The sequence below is a fragment of the Larus michahellis genome, chromosome 1 (genome assembly GCF_964199755.1).
Source record: "Larus michahellis chromosome 1, bLarMic1.1, whole genome shotgun sequence".
NCBI classification, from domain to species: domain Eukaryota; kingdom Metazoa; phylum Chordata; class Aves; order Charadriiformes; family Laridae; genus Larus; species Larus michahellis.
Window position 1 is genome coordinate 149,074,968 of NC_133896.1, and position 16,684 is coordinate 149,091,651.

General features: G+C 39.7%; 1 protein-coding gene across 1 annotated transcript in view; it reads left to right on the plus strand.

Annotated features, from left to right (window-relative positions):
- The first annotated feature begins 1,072 nt into the window (after window positions 1-1,072).
- Window positions 1,073-16,684, plus strand: part of OCA2 (OCA2 melanosomal transmembrane protein) — a 173,212-nt gene continuing 157,600 nt past the window's right edge. Inside the window, exon 1 of the mRNA XM_074608185.1 lies at window positions 1,073-1,329. Coding sequence (XP_074464286.1) covers window positions 1,073-1,329 — 257 coding nt within the window. The remainder of the gene's footprint in view (window positions 1,330-16,684) is intronic.

Genomic DNA, 16,684 nt, shown 5'->3' on the forward strand with positions numbered 1-16,684 from the left:
TTATTTCTATTTCTAGTGATTTCTCCTGCTGGGACGGAAGCAGAACCTGTTCCCTATTACTGTGCTATTTTTGCCCTAGAGCACTGCAGGTCTACCTGCGTGTCCTGTGCTGAGATCTCCACAGGGAAGAGTAAGTATGTGCTCCAACAACGCTGCTCTCCCCCACTGCAGGGACATCAGAGGCTGACGGGCCCGTTTCCCAAGCTCTTGCTGTCCTCCGCAGTGGCTTTGGCACTTTACGCTGAAATATTCCCCTGATTAGACTCCACAGCATGCATTTAAGACAGGCTGATCTTTAACTCAGTCTTTGTGTCTGATTTGTGCACTTTGTGGGATTCTGAAGTGTTTTTTATAACTTTTCACGCTGAATTTTAATGATGAGAGCATAAAAGCTTTTTGACTTTTATGCACTAAGTTTTATTATAATCACCGTTAATAATCATATAATAGAACCTAATTTTCATCAAGGTTTGATTCACATTTCATAAATGCCACTGGCAACTGTCTTCATAAAGCTCGAGTACCTGCTCTGCTTAACGAGGGGCCATCAGCTGCGGCAGAGCTTCAGGGCGACAGTGTTTTTCTGGTGGAGCCTGTGGGCTGGAAGGAGAGTGGTGGCTTTGGTGGAGCTGCTGCCACCACAGCCACCAGAGAAAAGCTGTGTCATGATGGTGAAACAGTGCTGTTATAAGCTGGGAAGATGTTCTGCACCAGTGGCTCTCGTGCCTCTGATGCAGAGATGATTTTGGCTTATGTTGTTGGATAGACCAGTGCAAGTTTCTGGGAAATTTGCAGGAGAAAATCACAGTAGACATGGAAAAAGTAGAAAAGCCATCTCTTTATGCATTTCAATGGGTTTTATAATGGCTAATTTTGAAGTTGCAGAGAGGTTTAAAATGTTGGAATTACTCCTAGTGGAAATAAACCAACAAGAGAAATATCCAAAGGTGCACAAGAAATCTTCTGCTTGGCATTTTTAACACGCTTGTACTGAAGTAAACATTGAATCAATTCAATTTAGTCCTAATATATTTGTTTTCACTTTCTTTAGGAGAACATCCCCCAGGGACAGATGTACTTGGATAATAAAGATGACAGCACAATTTCTAGACAACAAGAGATGGATCTGGATCAAGCGTCTTTACATCAAACCAGGGTGGCAGCCAAACCAGTGAGCAGAAGTTGCAATGAGCTGCGGCTATTAAAAGAATATCATGGCATGGTAGCGAGTCTTGGAGAGCCACAGGCCCCCTGTGAAAAACCAGCAATAGGGGAGGATGGCTGCATTGCTCTGGGGAAGGATTTCACTTCTGTCCCCATGCAGGGAAGGTAAAGAATAAGGACAAGCAGAATATTTTTTCTCCTAATGCAAATTAATTTTTATTTCCTTGCTGGCCAGATACGTGTGTTCATTGTGGACATTGTTTCTCTCACATAGAGAAGAGGAAGCTTAATGGGACACCAGAGCAGTCTTAATTGCTATGGGGTGTCATGGATCACCAGATTTCTGAACTACTCTCAGCTTTAATAGCAGCCATGGGCCAATTTTGCCGTGTTTTCAAGATCAGACACTGGGCTTTTCTTCCCTACTTGGTGTCACCAAGTGTCATAAAACACACAGAGATAAAGCAGTGAACATGAAAATGTTCCACCCCTCACCTCTTTCAGAAAAATGCATCGTAAGGCTGTAAACTGAATCATTACAGCTAATACTGGGAATACTAAAATTGCATTAATAATGCGACTGTGACAGCTGACACTTTACATATCAGGTGTACAAGGAGTGTGTGCTCCACGTGCATCCTCTCCTGCATCAGGAAAAGTGCAAGTTTGGGGGCAGGGGTGCTAGTCTTTCCTGTTGCAACATATACAACATCAGCAATTCTTTTTCTAAGTGTTTAGAAATATTTTATAGACCCCAAAATATTGCAGGTGTCTTTTTAAACCTTTCTTGTTCACACGTTCACTTTGTTAAACCCCTTTGATATCAGGATGTGTGCACCAGCAGCAACCACAGCATGTGGAAGGCAGCCAGGGTGGACTGTCAACCTTTTTTGGATAGTTTTGAGAATTTGTAGAGGTGACTTGACAGAGCCTAAAGCGAGAGCAATACTGTACCTAATCTGAGCTCCTGCAGAGCACAGGCCTTGAAATGCTGACTGGGAAAGTCTGTATTGAGCACGGTGGCTTACACTGTAGTGGTGAAGTAGAGTGCCAGCACAATTTCCAGAACCCGATGCTGAAGGCTCTTGTTGCACTGCAACAAGTCAGGAAAAAACATGGTAGATTTCAAAGCAGTTTAATCATAGAATTGTCTAGGTTGGAAGGGACCTTTAAGATCATCGAGTCTGACCACTAACCTAACACTGCCAAAACCACCACTAAACCGTGTCCCTAAGCACCATGTCTACATGTCTTTTAAATGCCTCTAGGGATGGTGACTCAACACTTAAATGATTCAATGGTGATTCAATGTTAAAATCAGATGATATTCTAAAATTAGTTAATATTAAATAAAAATTCAAAAAATAATTAATTGCTTAATTAAAGTAGACCAGGAGTGTAATGCAGATCAGAATCCTGGGTAAGTCTTACCTGCAGTCAGCTAGACTTTTCATTCAAAGAACAGAATTTTCTTTTTATTTGTCTCCTTCCCTCCTCTTCGTGTGGTTCTCCACGGCTGTTCAGGTGGGGTGAGAGGTGCAGCCCTGGGGGCTCCCCACAGTTCTGGGCATGCTGGTCACATCCCTGAATTGCTGGGCAGGGCTGAGTCTGTCCTGTGCCCCTGCATCTCATTTAGAAGGAAATCTGTTTTTACTGGTAGCAAAGGAGTTTTGGAGCATTTTGTTAAGTTCCCTGATCTGGGCAAAGGGGAGCCAGGCTAGCTGGATGAGCTCTCCTGCACCCCTGACTTATCTACAGTGTGTGTCTTAGAAGTCTACAGCAAACCAAGGCAAGGTTTTATGTGCATCTGAAAGTATTTCCATCAGAGTGAGAACTGGAAATCATTACAGCTGTGCTTTCCAAATATTAAAAAAATAATGAAATTGACAGCTTGACCACAAAAGCCACATAAATCCTTTAGAAATGATTTTTGGAGTATTTGAGGATTTGTTGTGTTGACTAAGAGTTTTACCGACAGAATCAAGTCTTGTAAAAGTTCTTCAGGATGTGACAGGTGTGAGTTAACGTCGTCTTGTTTTGAAAGAACATGGCAAGCACGATGCATATGTGAGGATGAGAGGCAGGCTGGGGAAGGGAAAGCCTGAGTGCATCTGGAGGTAAGGTTTTTCTTTTGTGAATTCACGTATATGTCTTGCTACGAGTATGTTTACTAGTGCTATTTACTGTACTGCTAATGATTCTGGTACAGGAACAAACCCCATGATTGTGTTCTTATGGACCAGCTCTCAGCTTTCTGGCTAAACGTCTTCCTGTTATTTTCCAATGGATGGTAGGAATTTGTGTACCAGTGACAAGTGACAAGCAGCTTCCTGTGAACCTATGAACCACAGTTTGGAAATCATGGTCACAGGTGCCAGAGATGAAAAATACTAAATCATGGGTGAGCCCACCTTCCTGCAAGTGCGGGCAGTAGTAGCTCCAGGTCTTTTCATAACACCATTTTCCTATTGAGGAAACTGTAGTCACTGTGCACGATTTAGGAATAGATATACAATTACAGAGCCATCCCCATGCTCCCTTACAGACAAACGTGTATCTAATCTTCTACAGTAATATATTAGGGCTCAGGAAAGGATCTCTTGAAATTTCTCCTTGTTGATCTTTACCTCTCTTGGTCCTCCAATATTGATTTTCTTTTTCTTGTGGAGATGAATCTTATCTGGCTCTTCTTAGCGTGTATTTTAGCCAACGTATATTAGACACAGTTAAAATACTGATCTGGTCTGTGTGTGACCCCTCTAGTATGAGTAATTACCCTTAAATCATTGGGACTACTCAACAGAATGCAGATAAAAACATGGATAAACCTTTGCAGATTCATGCGTTGTTTGATTAGTTTCATTAGAATGAGAATTAGCTTTTAATGTAAATTGTTCTTTTGCTTGCAAAGAAAACTACTAATGATTAAAAAAAGAGGAGACCAAATCTTTTTTTTTTTCCCCGTAAAGAGGTTCACTACATTGGCATGTCTGTATGTTTTGTTTTAATGCATCTACTTAACTTAAATTGCTGAATTATCTTTCAGGGATAAGATTCCCAGGTTCTCTAAATTGTTCAAATATACGCTGAGACAAGACTTTCGAAAGAATCTATTTAACAGAACAGGGGATTTATCTCGGTTGCTAAAATTACCTTTCAGAAAATGTTCCTAAGTTAACTGGGGCCCTTTCCCCAGGAAGGTAAATGTCCACCCTATTCTGGACTGAACATTTCCATTTGACTGCAGAGCAATCCTGTAGGTATTTTGTGGCTGGTGAGCCTATTGTCTTGGGCTGCCTGCCTGTCAAAATGCCTTCTCATTTACCTCGTGTATTGAAGAACAATACCTTCTGACTACAGCTTTTACTGTATTGCCTTAGGCCCTTTGAGCTCTGCATAAGGAGGTCTGGACCATCCACAGTGGTCGCTCCAATGACTTTGTCTTTCCAGAGCATCCTTCCCCTTGAAATAAGCCTGCCAGCCTTTCGTGAGCAATATACTTCCATGGGAAAAGCCTAACGGCATGGCTTTATGTCAAACAAATCTGAAATCCCCCTTTGTGATCCACAGGAAGGGGGTGAAGTCAGCTGTTTTTGGTTTAAGAGTTAGTGAGCCTCAAAGGCCATCTATAGAAATGAGATGAATAGTAATTCTTAATCCCATGTAACCAGTCACCTTGTGTTGCTATTTAAAGCTATGTTACTGAAAAAAGGAGGGCATTCATTGGAATATAAAAGTGGTAGAAGGTGGTGGAAGAGGGAGGTAATAAAGTAACTAGACCCTGTGGCATTCATTTCATGTTGCCCTTTTGGTCCCTTTCTTTCTTTGATGCAATTGCTGGCTGTACCTCATTTCAGTGCTCAGATAATAACATTATCTTAGGAACAAAAAAGTCTGGCAGTTGTGCATTTGTTACTTTGTGAACTTTTCATGTGAAATTAGACTGTGAAAGAAAGGTGATGAAACCAAGCCCCAGTGTTACTCCACCGAAGTTATGTTTGGATGAATTTGGCCCTGGAATTTGCTGGTCATTTAATATGATAGTCCTTGGAAGTTTTTTTTTCTTTAATCTTTGTGCCTCATTAAGAAGATTAATCTCTGGGATAACAAAAAATAATCTCTTTTTTTTTTTTTTTGAATCTGCTTGAATTTGTGTTTCATCAGGCAAAACTATTTCTCTCAGCAATTCTCCTGTCTCTCAGTTTCACTTACCTAATGCTCATTTATGTAAGAAAAAGTAAAAACAATCAACCAAATCCAACTCTTCCTTTGCCCTGAATCTGCGGTTCCAGGATCAGTAGTGACTTGCAGTGAGAAGGTCAGTGAGTTAAAAATGTCTATTGAATTTTCGGTTTGCAGCAATACAACGGAAAGATTGCAATTGTATTTCCTGAGAAGCTGAGAGAGGATAAGCTATTGTAGAGCGAAAAGTCAATATGAAAGTGAAGTTATGCCTTTAGCAGTGAGGGATTATAAATCTCAATTTTGATTTTTAATTATGTTGATGTATTGCTACTTTTAAAGGACATTTATGAGACTTAGAATTAGATGTCAAGAAGACATGGTTACTGTCTAAATAAGTAAAATTTATGTGACAATTTAAAAGCTTCTTCAGACAGGGGAAAAAGACTGAGGAAAAAAAGAAATCAAAACATTCCAAACACTTTTTTTGTGTGTCCTAAAACTAATTTTAATCTTTGGCTATTAGAATAAAATGGGATCATCTTCTGTTCACCGGTCAAACACAGAAAGTGGTTATTTTCACATCATAATTGCATGTTTGTGTAGCAACCATTCTGGTTTTTCATGTCAATCACATAAACATTAGACAAGAGTCCAGGACAGACAGATGACTTCACAGCAAACTGCCACATTCATCATTCTCATGTGGCTTCTGGTGACCTTGCTTGCTGCCTGAATGGTGACACTTCTGGCTTTCTTTCCATTTCTTATCTGTAGTGAATGTTTCTGAGTTTTGATTATCCGTGAGGGTCTTTAAATGCTATGAGACTGCAGTGAACAAATAATATTAAAGAATTTTTAAAGTCACGACTTTACTAGTTGATTTAATTTGGTTCACTTGGATTTGAATATACTCTCTCAAGCATTTGTTGCTAACATGGGAGCAAGTGGCCGCAACGCAGCTTGCCATGAGCAAACTGTGTAGCTCAGGTTACAGCTCCCTACTGTTGCCCCTACTACATCACAAAATCATGTTCAAAACCTGAAAAACTCAAAAGAAGCAACAAGCAGCTCTAGGAAACCTTTAGCTTGAACAGTAGGAAATGTAACAGAAAGACAACGTTATGCACAATAGGCAAATAAATGAGTTATCAGAAAGTTCTGCTGTCCCCTTCTAACTCGCTGTTCCCCATTTCCTACAAAAAAGCTTCTTGGAGTGGTAACAGGAGGAAGACAGAAATGTGGTTGCATGGCGTAACTTCAGGAGAGAGTTTGGCTTCATTTGAGCAAAAGATGTGTGTTTAGCAAAAGACTGTTTTTAACAGGTTTTGCTGTTAATGAAACATGTAGACACAAACCTCACTCGTGATAAATTTCCCTGTATTCAGAATTATTTAATTTCTCTTTTGCTGTGTACTATTCATCATTTCAGTGCTAATTTCTTATAATTATTCACAATATCTCAGATTGGTCAGGTACTACAATTTCTGTCTTTTCACTGGCAGACTAAAACCATAGCACTCCCATGTCGCCACTCAAATGCTTTTTGATTCTGGCAGGACATTTTGGTAAACAAAAATCCCCCACTATTAATTTTTGTTTCTAAAAGTGCTCTGTTGAAAGAATTAGGGGGTACTTTTTAACTGCGTCACACTTTTCTCATTGTCAGGCTAAAGACTGAACTCAGGACTCAGTGAAAAATTTGCAGTGTACCAACCTCCAAAGATCAAATGTTTCAATTGAGTCCCTGTGACATATTGCACAAAACTGTTGAATTTTGCAAGCAGCTGCTCTCTTCCTAATGGTTAATAATATGGTTACGTGGGGTTCGTCTTCATTAGGCCAATTGTGGAAAGATGCCAGTAACATACAAGCTTCAATCCTCTTTGGAGTTGGACAGCTGTTTCCTCATGTAAACCTCTATTTAAATGGAGGAAGGCTTTTAATGTCAGCAATGATTTTTTTACATTATAAGGTTGAAGGGTTAAGCCAACCAGACAGCCAGACACTGAAAAGAAATGCGTTGCGCAGAGACAGTCACAGTTGAGCAGGAGGGCGCGCGTGGGGCTTAGATAGATGACATGAGGAGTAGCTATCAGTGTAAGATGAAGTGAATATCTCAGTTGCTCAGTTTCCCTCAATGAAGCTTTTTCTTTGAAAAACTATCCCATGTGGTTCGTTCCTGGCCGATGTGCGTATGTGCGGGTGGCAGCTCTGACATACTAAACAATTTGTGGGAACCAGAACATTGCCCTAGCAAGTAGTCAACCAATACTAATTATTAAGAATTCAGTTCTGTTCCCAATTTTCTGCCACGTAGGTGTGCAAAAGCTTTTTGTGGGGAAGAACAGTTCTGTCTTTGCTGATAGTGACTGGGGAGAAGAAAAACAAAGCATTGGAAATCCGGCGCCCTTGCATGTATTGCTGCGTCAGCTGGACACGTGAATAGGCAGCCACTGCTGTTGGGCTGCAAATCATCTGCATGGCAAATTTTCTACAGGGCCAGGCCCTGCAGTTGATGGACTGAGCAAGACAAAACCTGAAAATGAATCTGAAAATAGTTGAGAAAGGGCATCATGGAGAGGAAGCCGATGTTTCACAGTCAGTTTGACTATTTGGCTTTAAGGGTTGGACCTCTGTGAACCTGAGGTGGGGCAGGAGCCCATGAGTTTATCAGAGCACAGAAGGAAAAAAAAGGACAGAGCACAGGAAAAGGACAGTTTGGTTTCACAGTCCAATCAAAAAAGAAGTAATGCTGGTGTGGCTTTTTTTACTCTAGATGCCCTGATTAATTACTTTATATGAGATTTGGGAGGTGGATGTACAATTCCCACCCTGGCTGAGGGATAGTAAACACACACCTCCTCGCTCTTGAGTAAGTGTATGGGCCACTAGGCTCCAAGGCACTCTTATTTTTGTTTTTGCTCTTTCAGTTTATCCCTTTCTCTCTCTAAATAATGAAACATCAATTGAAAGAGCAACTATAACTCAGGTATTTTATTTTCCAAGTACATTTCCTGATAATCAGCATTGTTTATCTTATCTCCTCCTCTTGCTTCTTCTTCCAGTGACTATTATTTTGTTGAAAATATAAGGGCCTGAAGGAAGGGGAGAGGAAGGGTTTGCAGGATATTGTCTTTCCTGGTAGCCAGGGTAGTCAGATGAGAGCTTGGGTAGCTTAGTTCATACTGAGTATTTGCCAAAAAATACACCTCAGCCTCTGCCCAGGCTACTGGAGAGCAGCTGCTGAGCATGGAGGAGGTAGAGAGAACTCTGAGACACTGGTGGAAGGACCAGTGTCTGGAAGGAGAGTTATCAATAAAATGCAGAGGCAGTAGGAATAGTGAGCAGGATGAACGGAAACCCTTCCATGTGACTACAGAGGGACACAGGTTGAAGCTGAAACACAGTGTGAAACACAGAGCGAGACCCGGGGGCAGTGAACTATGGAGTGAATTAGATAAACGCAAGTTAATGTCGTGGTTGTAAGCCAGACTCTGATGCAGTCATTCCTCAGTTAGGGTAAAAAAAATCCCAGCTCCAGCCAAACCTGCAGTTAACACAAGAGTATGAAACCGTCAGCCCCAAACCTTGAAGCGAGCCAGCCGAGTTAATGGCACTCCTGGCTTACGCTGATCGCCTTGAACTGGCGAGTACTTACAGCTTGATCTTACAAATTAAAATAAAGCATGTCGACAAGATAAAAACGTGGATGGCCATAACGCCTCAAAAAAATCAAACAATCCCGGCCTAAAAGGGGTACAGAAAAAAACCTGTCCTTCCTTTCTTTTTATTTTTCTTTTCTGTAGCTTACTGTTTGGAGCAGGTGTTTTAGAGCATAGTTCTACTTGGTGATAAAGATGTGCTTCAGTCTGCCCAACACTTTAAATGCCTCTTCCATTAGAATTAATTAGCATCAGAGAGTGGTTTGTCCTGTTGTGTTAGAAGCACTGGAAATCACTCCTCGGCCACAACAAAATTTTCCAGGATAGCGGTGGTCATACATTTAAGAACTGAAGTTCATGTTAAATTGAATGTAGTTGATGGAAAAACAGATTAATGCAGATGGAAGAAATTAGCCAGTGAATTAAAAAAAAATAGGGTCACAGTCTGTAGTCTGGCAAATCATATGGCTTTTTTTTTAAATCTGCTATCCGTAAGGAGCTCAAGTGATTTACTCTCTGAAATACAGCAAAAGCTGATAAATGAGTCACCAAAATGCTTACAGACAGTGACCAAGCAAGCAATTCTCTGCTTGATAGGTACTAATGGGACTGCAGGGGCAACCTGCAATAATTGTGCTAATGGACCAGCAGAAGTCAGAGACCACGACGAGCTCTGTCCGCAGCAGGTCGGAGCTAAGTCAAGGACAGCACAGTGAGCTGGAGCCAGCTCAGTCAGAACTGAGTAGGTTCAGAACTAATGCACTCAGGTTTGGGTTGTTTTGTTTTGGTTTGGTTTGGTTTTTTTCCCTTTGCACATTCTTATATGATTTCTTTTGGGCAGGGTGAGATAGAAAACAGATTGGCAGTTACAGTAACCCACAGTTTTCAGAAATGCAGCAGGATACTGACTCAGTACTATCTGTGAATTAGCATCATTCAGAAGCAGCTGTGAAAGGCTGCAGGTTTTGCTCACACTTTCTGAAGTACTCCCTTTTCCACGCTAGTTGGTAAGGACGGTAAACACAGTCCATCTGCCATTCATTCCCTGGAATACTTGAGCAGAGTTTTTGAAAGGACTCCCTTGCCTGAAGTGAAGCTCTGGCAATGGTGGGGTATGAAAGCGCTTCAATATAACTGGCTGTTATATTGAACTGGTGTGTCTGGCAGGACATTGCACTTGCTGTTTGATGAGGAAGTGCTATGCTATTGATGAATTTATTGTAAGTCTAATCCTCGATTAATACAATACTTCCTCGAATAGGGTAGGTAGATATTTCACAGTGACTTCTCTACCCACTCTTGTGGACTTACGTAATTTATTTTCTCTGCTGCTTAGAAAATACAAAAGTAAAAGCGGCATTAAATATTCTTTTGTCTCTAATCTTTCTAGGAGTGATAGGAGCAACTCTACCTCCTCAGCCACGTCAATGACATGTGAGCTGCAATCCTCTTTAGGAGTCTATTGACAGCTGGTTCATCATGTAAACCTCTTAGAGTGAAAACCATGAACCTGAATTTAGTGAATCTGTCTGAATAATAAACCCAGAATGGAGGTTAACAAGCAACGCACTTCTGTTTTGTCTGATGTGTCTTTAATTGTGCAAGCTAAACCAGCAGGGCTATGTCGTAATTTTATATAAATACACAGTTTTGTTGCATCCATCGTCATCACGTGCCTTTTTTGCTAAGAAACTCTTTGCACTGTATGTTGTGCCCCCCGGTGCCTTCCAGCACAGGCCGACAAGAGCAAATGCCCTGCACAGAAGTAGCACAATGGAATTTGTGCATTTTAGACAATGTTTTTGACTCATGTCTACTTGGCTTATTGTGCCTAAATAATAAGCTAAGCCAGAACTGTAAGGAAAGTTTCAGAGTAAAAATTTTGAACATCAGCATGTGGAAAACTATTATTTTTAACCAAAAAATAAAATGGCAACATGCAGCCATTACAAATCTGTTCATAGTTGTATAACAGTATTGAAGAGGATTAGAGGGCCAGAATTATTCCAACTAGCCTATTTTGACAGGAGACAGACTACCCTTGGCAGAAAAGAATGATAGATTGTGATAAGGATTTGTATGTACGGGTCTTGCGCTAATCACAGTTTTGGACCTATAGGTCTGTCAACAAAAGTTGAAAGAGGTCCATTTATGTCATTACACCTGTCATGCTTTACTTCAGCTGCAAATCTGATGTTTGTGAGACAGAATACACGAGAGCTCCACAGCAAAAGCAGACATCAAATCTACCAATTTATTTACAATTTAGACTAGGACCGATCATTTCATTTTCTTGATGTATCAGTCCAACAAATGCTTTAGGCTCAAGAAGATATGATCGAAAAAAGAGAATTCTGCCTCTTCATACTCGTTAAACACTGTGTGAATCTGGGGAGATTTAGGTCATAAATATAATGCTTTGAGATCATAAAAATTAAGTATTTACATCAGCTTCCTTATATGTAATGGAATTTATTTACTTGTGTGCAGAATTAGTCATCAGGATCCTACCTGTGTTGCGTATGCATCTCTTCAGGGATGAGGTCTTCATGGTACTATGGTCTACATCACATTTAGTCTTCATCAACAAGAAAGTTGCAAGTAGGAGCATACTTTGTCTTGTTGAGGTTACAGTGTTTAGTTATTGACCAAAATATATTAATAGATAAACAGGAATAATACTGCAGAACTGAGGCTTTAACCATAGCTCTTGCAATGAAGGACAAATGTTGATGTAGTCCACCCTTCCTTTCTAAATCAATAGCCTTTTTAAAATTTAATGTGTCTATATGTTTTTGTCTTAAGTTAAAATCTGTTCTTTTAGCTCTGCCATGTGTCACGATATTTTTTCTCTCCAGCCCACGCTTTTTCCTAATGCTTCTGGAGGAGATAATTCCTGTAGCTTTAGTTCTTCCACTGTTCTGATTAACTTTCACATTGCATAACCTTAAAATGGTGCAGAATGATTTTTTTTCTCTGTGACAATGTGCTATGAACTTCTGCTCATAGACGTGTTGTTTGCTTGTTTTTTAAAAAATGTTTCTTTGCAATTGTAACCCACTTTTAAGTGCCATGACTCAAGCGCAATTCCATTTTTTTGGCTTTAAAGATGTTATTTTTGTGTAAAGGAACAACCATTGTTCTGTGTTGATTCTTGAGGTGCAGAAGAGCTACCTATATATTAACTTTTAAGAATGATGTCTGGTTATGGTCATTTTAGTGTGTGTGTGTCTCCTGTCTTTCTTTTTTTGTTACTTCATTTGTTGTTCCGCTGCCTGGAGTATCCACTTACCTTTCTTTTTCCTTTGCCATTCAATATTGTCAGACTATCCTTCAGTTTTCGGGCTGTGTCACACTGCTGATAATTTCTTTTTGCAAACTGCCTGTGCAGACCGTATTAAAAAGACATTTGTTAGTGCACTGGCTGTTTGTCTTGGCAACAGTTTCTGGAGTTGTTTTATTCACAAGATACACGTGAGAAGCTGTGTTTTGTTAGTACTATACTTTATTCTACATTCCGGCATCTGATGTGTGTTTCAGGCTTCTCTTATTTGGAGGTGCTGTTGATTCAAGAGCACTAAGCCTTTTTGATCCTTTTGAGTTTATGATCAAATAGCTGCATAACTGCCTGGTCCAACACATAGCAAAGAACAATTTGTTTTGATGAAAAGCCTGTTCTTTAAATGTTTTTTAAAACGTTTACAAGTGTTTCTGATTGAAAATTAATAGGTATTCAGGCACTATATCTACCTGAAGAAACAAAACACTTGTCTTTAACTGTTTGAATTAACTGTGCTCCACAGCATCTCTGACGGTGGTACCAGTTACAGAGATCCTTGGTCCCAGTTCTGCTTTTCGAGACAGTCATATCTGTCTTGCTTCTTTACTGGGGTTCATTTATAAGGACCTGCTAGTTTTTTTCATCTGTCTTTTTTGCATAACAGCTTGGAGCCTTCTGCCTTGAGGAAGGGAAGAAGACACAAAGAAGCTGATGACAATGGTCAGCTATGTCAGCATGGGATTTCCCCTTTTCTGCAGATAATCCTTTGCTGAAGAATTATTTGTTTTGAACTCAGCAGCACTCACACTTTTCCTTTTCTCTCTTCTTTTCCTTTGGGAGCACAGAAGGAGGTTTTATTTATGTAACCTCATGTCTAGATCGCCAGAAATGTTCATAGGTATGCAAAGACTTACTATCCATGTGGCTACTGAGCAGAATCCTACCTTTTTTTGGGTGACCAATGTCCAGAATTTATTTAGCTTTGGGACGGTGCTGATTTTTAGAACACGCATAGCAAATATTATGGCATTTCTCATCAAGAATATGTTATGTCAGGAGCAAGATGGAAGGAAATCACCTCTGTGAGACTATGGAGTAACCAAAGTATCACTCTATACAGAGCCAAAGAGAATTCAGTGTCTGTGAGAAGAGAGCCTGGCATCTGTGTGACTGGGAGGGAAGATGCATGTCATTGGTATGAAGAAATATGATATATAGTTAAACTGTGTTGCCGGAACAAAGCCATCTGCCGTGTAGGAAAAGGAATTTCCTTCTGAACCCTGAGAGGCATAATTTTGTTCTATTGCCTTTTCAGTGCACAGGAGTGTGTTCTTACCTGCAGAAGGATTACAGCTTAAATCAGGAGGCAGGGAAGCTGTAACGGCATCATTATTCTTTGTTTTTGTGATCAGTTTCCCTACTTGAGGGGAGACTTGCCAAATATAATCTGCATGCTACTCTGCATGAGACAAGGAAATTCTCAGAGTTTCTTTGGAATGTATTATTTATAATCCTTGGGGTTTTTTTAGTTTTTCTTTCTTCCTTTCTTTTTCTTTGAGAATCTCAGTTGAATGTGTTTATGGACTCAGGTCTTATGTTTCAAATTCATCTCCCATTGGCACTGCATCAAAAATCTGTGTTTTAAAGCTGCTTGTTAACATAAATTAGATAGCTCCTTCTCTGACATTGTAGCCTTGAGGTACCTATAGATATCTGAGGCCTTTCAAGGCAGAAAAAGATGTCTGGTAGCAAAACAGAACCCAACACTGTGGAATGAGTTTCCTGAGGCTTGTAAATTGCATACGTTAACATGTTAACATCTTAGTGAACTGCTATTGCAGGGAAGAGCACCGTCTTTGTGAGACAAAACTGCATTTATTCTCGAATGGTTTCACTGACTATTCTCCAAATGTAAGAGTAAATATTGTATCATTATCAGCTACCTTTTTATTCTGTTTGGTTTCTTTAATTTGGTCGCCTGGGATTTTCAGTGCTTTAAAAATTTTTGTCTCTGATATATCTCGAGGTGGAATGCAATGACCAGTGATGTGGATTTACTCTGTATTGGAAGTTACTTATTAGGAAGTTATAAGGAAATCATGTTTGGAAGGACTTGTTCATAGTTCTTTGTATTCCTAATGAACACTGAATAACTGTTTTTGCGTAAAAATCTTCTTTACCAAAAAGAAATGTCATCTAAGAGCAAATAAAAAGTACATGAAAAAAGTACCATTTAGTATACTAATATAGACATTGTTTGTGTGAGGTTTATACATTATTTAGTGAAGAAGTCTTTCTGTTAGCTCAAAGTTAGTTCTCCAGGTTTCTCATATAGTCAACATGGGAGATGGGGAGGATGAAAATGATTTGAAGAGGTCTTTCCCCTACCAGTGACTGTAACTATCCTAGACCAGACTTTTAGATGGCAGAAGTTATGAGAATAACCTGAGTGTCTTATGCTCAGCCAGAAGCTGAAAAGGAAATCTTAGTATCCCCATTATAATTAAAATAATGAAAAAATTAAATAGAATGGAAGAAATTCCATTGTAGTGAAAAAATACACAGTATTTTATCAACTTAATAGTGTTATTTCAATATATGATAGCTATATCTCCCCCTACAAATTAATTTTAATCGGAAAATTTTACTGATGTTTTTTCTCTGCCTACGCTGAGTACTATGTCTCACGGCCTAGCTTTGGAGTGAATTTTAGCATTTTTGACGGGTCCACTCCATTAGATCAGGGCCTACATAAAGGTCTTACAACTTGTCCTAGTTACACTGTAATACCTTATGAGACCCTGACTATCTACTAGATATGAGAGTTCTTGAACTTGTCTTGTTTCGTTTTATTGTCACCAAAGGACAGAATACAAGTCCCAACAAGCTAACAATAGTTGGAATCCATCACGTGATTTTTAAAACAAAGCTTAATTTGATGACAACTTGAATTTTTTAAGCTGTGCGGTGGCCTGCTGCTTGCCTTCTCCTCCTCTCTCTAACACCTCCCCAGGCACAAAAGTCAGTCGTGTATTTTCATGTTGTTAATGAACTTTTTTGTATGTCTGTCTGGATTTTTTTTCATTCTAAGCAATGGATACACTTCAGTATTAGTGACGAAGTCACTTTTTTTCTCTGAAAGTTGCAGGTATGAATAATGTTACCTCCAAATTCTTGAAATGAAACATATGGAACTACAATTTTAAACTAAATGTTTAAAAAAGAAGGAAAATAGCTTCTTCACGATTTCATCTTTAAGTGTAGCTCACTAATTACTCTTTTCAATCTCCAAAACTGAGGTGAGTGGCATAACAGTACATTATAAGACTACGTGAGGCCAGAAGCATAATTACATGTGACAGCTTGTCAGTACCTAGCTTGGATTAAGGAAAACTGTATCAAAATAATCCCGTCTCACAATCATGTAGGAGAATATTCCCTCATCTGGGAAGGAGTCAATGGTCTTCTTTTAATAGTGTTTCCTTTTCTTGTATCATCCTTAAATTCAGCTAGTCTGAAAGTGAATCTTCATACTTTGACATATGTTTCCCCAAGCCTTTGAGACTAAAACATCAAATCACTGCAATGCCTGAAGAATAGCCTTCTCTAAAGATGGTCACATCATACAGTTGCTTCTCAAACCTATTTTTTGTTTACATTTCTGTCATCACAGGGCCCCCTGTTGCATCTTTAAGAGACCCTGGTCAGATATAAAGTTAAAACATTAAGTTGTCACCATTTCCTTAACTTTTGAGATTGTTGGAATTGCCTCACAGACTACAAAAATAGTGTGCAGCCCTCTTTATTTGTCATAAATTCAGTTAGCATCAGAGTTGGTTAATCTAAAAGCTCATCGTGAATGCCAAAGAGAAACGCTGACATTTTAAAGCCAGGCTTGCGGAATATGCTAAATTATTACAAGTGCAGCCATGCTTAAATTGTTGCTGATAAATTGCCTCCCTATAGCAGATTCATTTTTCAGTATGCCCTGCAGCATTTGAGAATAATACCTCTTAACACGCTATCTGTGTAATCCATGGAGAACCCAGGGTTTTGGAATTTGGACCACTACCAATACTGGCTACTGCTGCCTGCTTCAAATTTGCAGCTTGCTGGCAGTCGCCAACAGCTAAGCTGTTTTGGCAGCACCTGCTCCTGAAATGTATTTTCTCCTTCAGACGGTCTGCAGTTTTTGCATGCTCTCTCCTGTAGCTTTCCAATTTTCTTTGCTGAAGCAGAAAATGGAAAGGAGGAATCAGCAGCTACGCTTTCTTAGTCCAACTTCTCAGTCCTTCAAAGAGTAGCCTTTTTGGACCTGCCCCATCACTGTGGCCCTTCTGCGTAGTCATGAATCTCTGGGCTGTTCCAGTTCCCTGTCCCATCCCCATCCCGT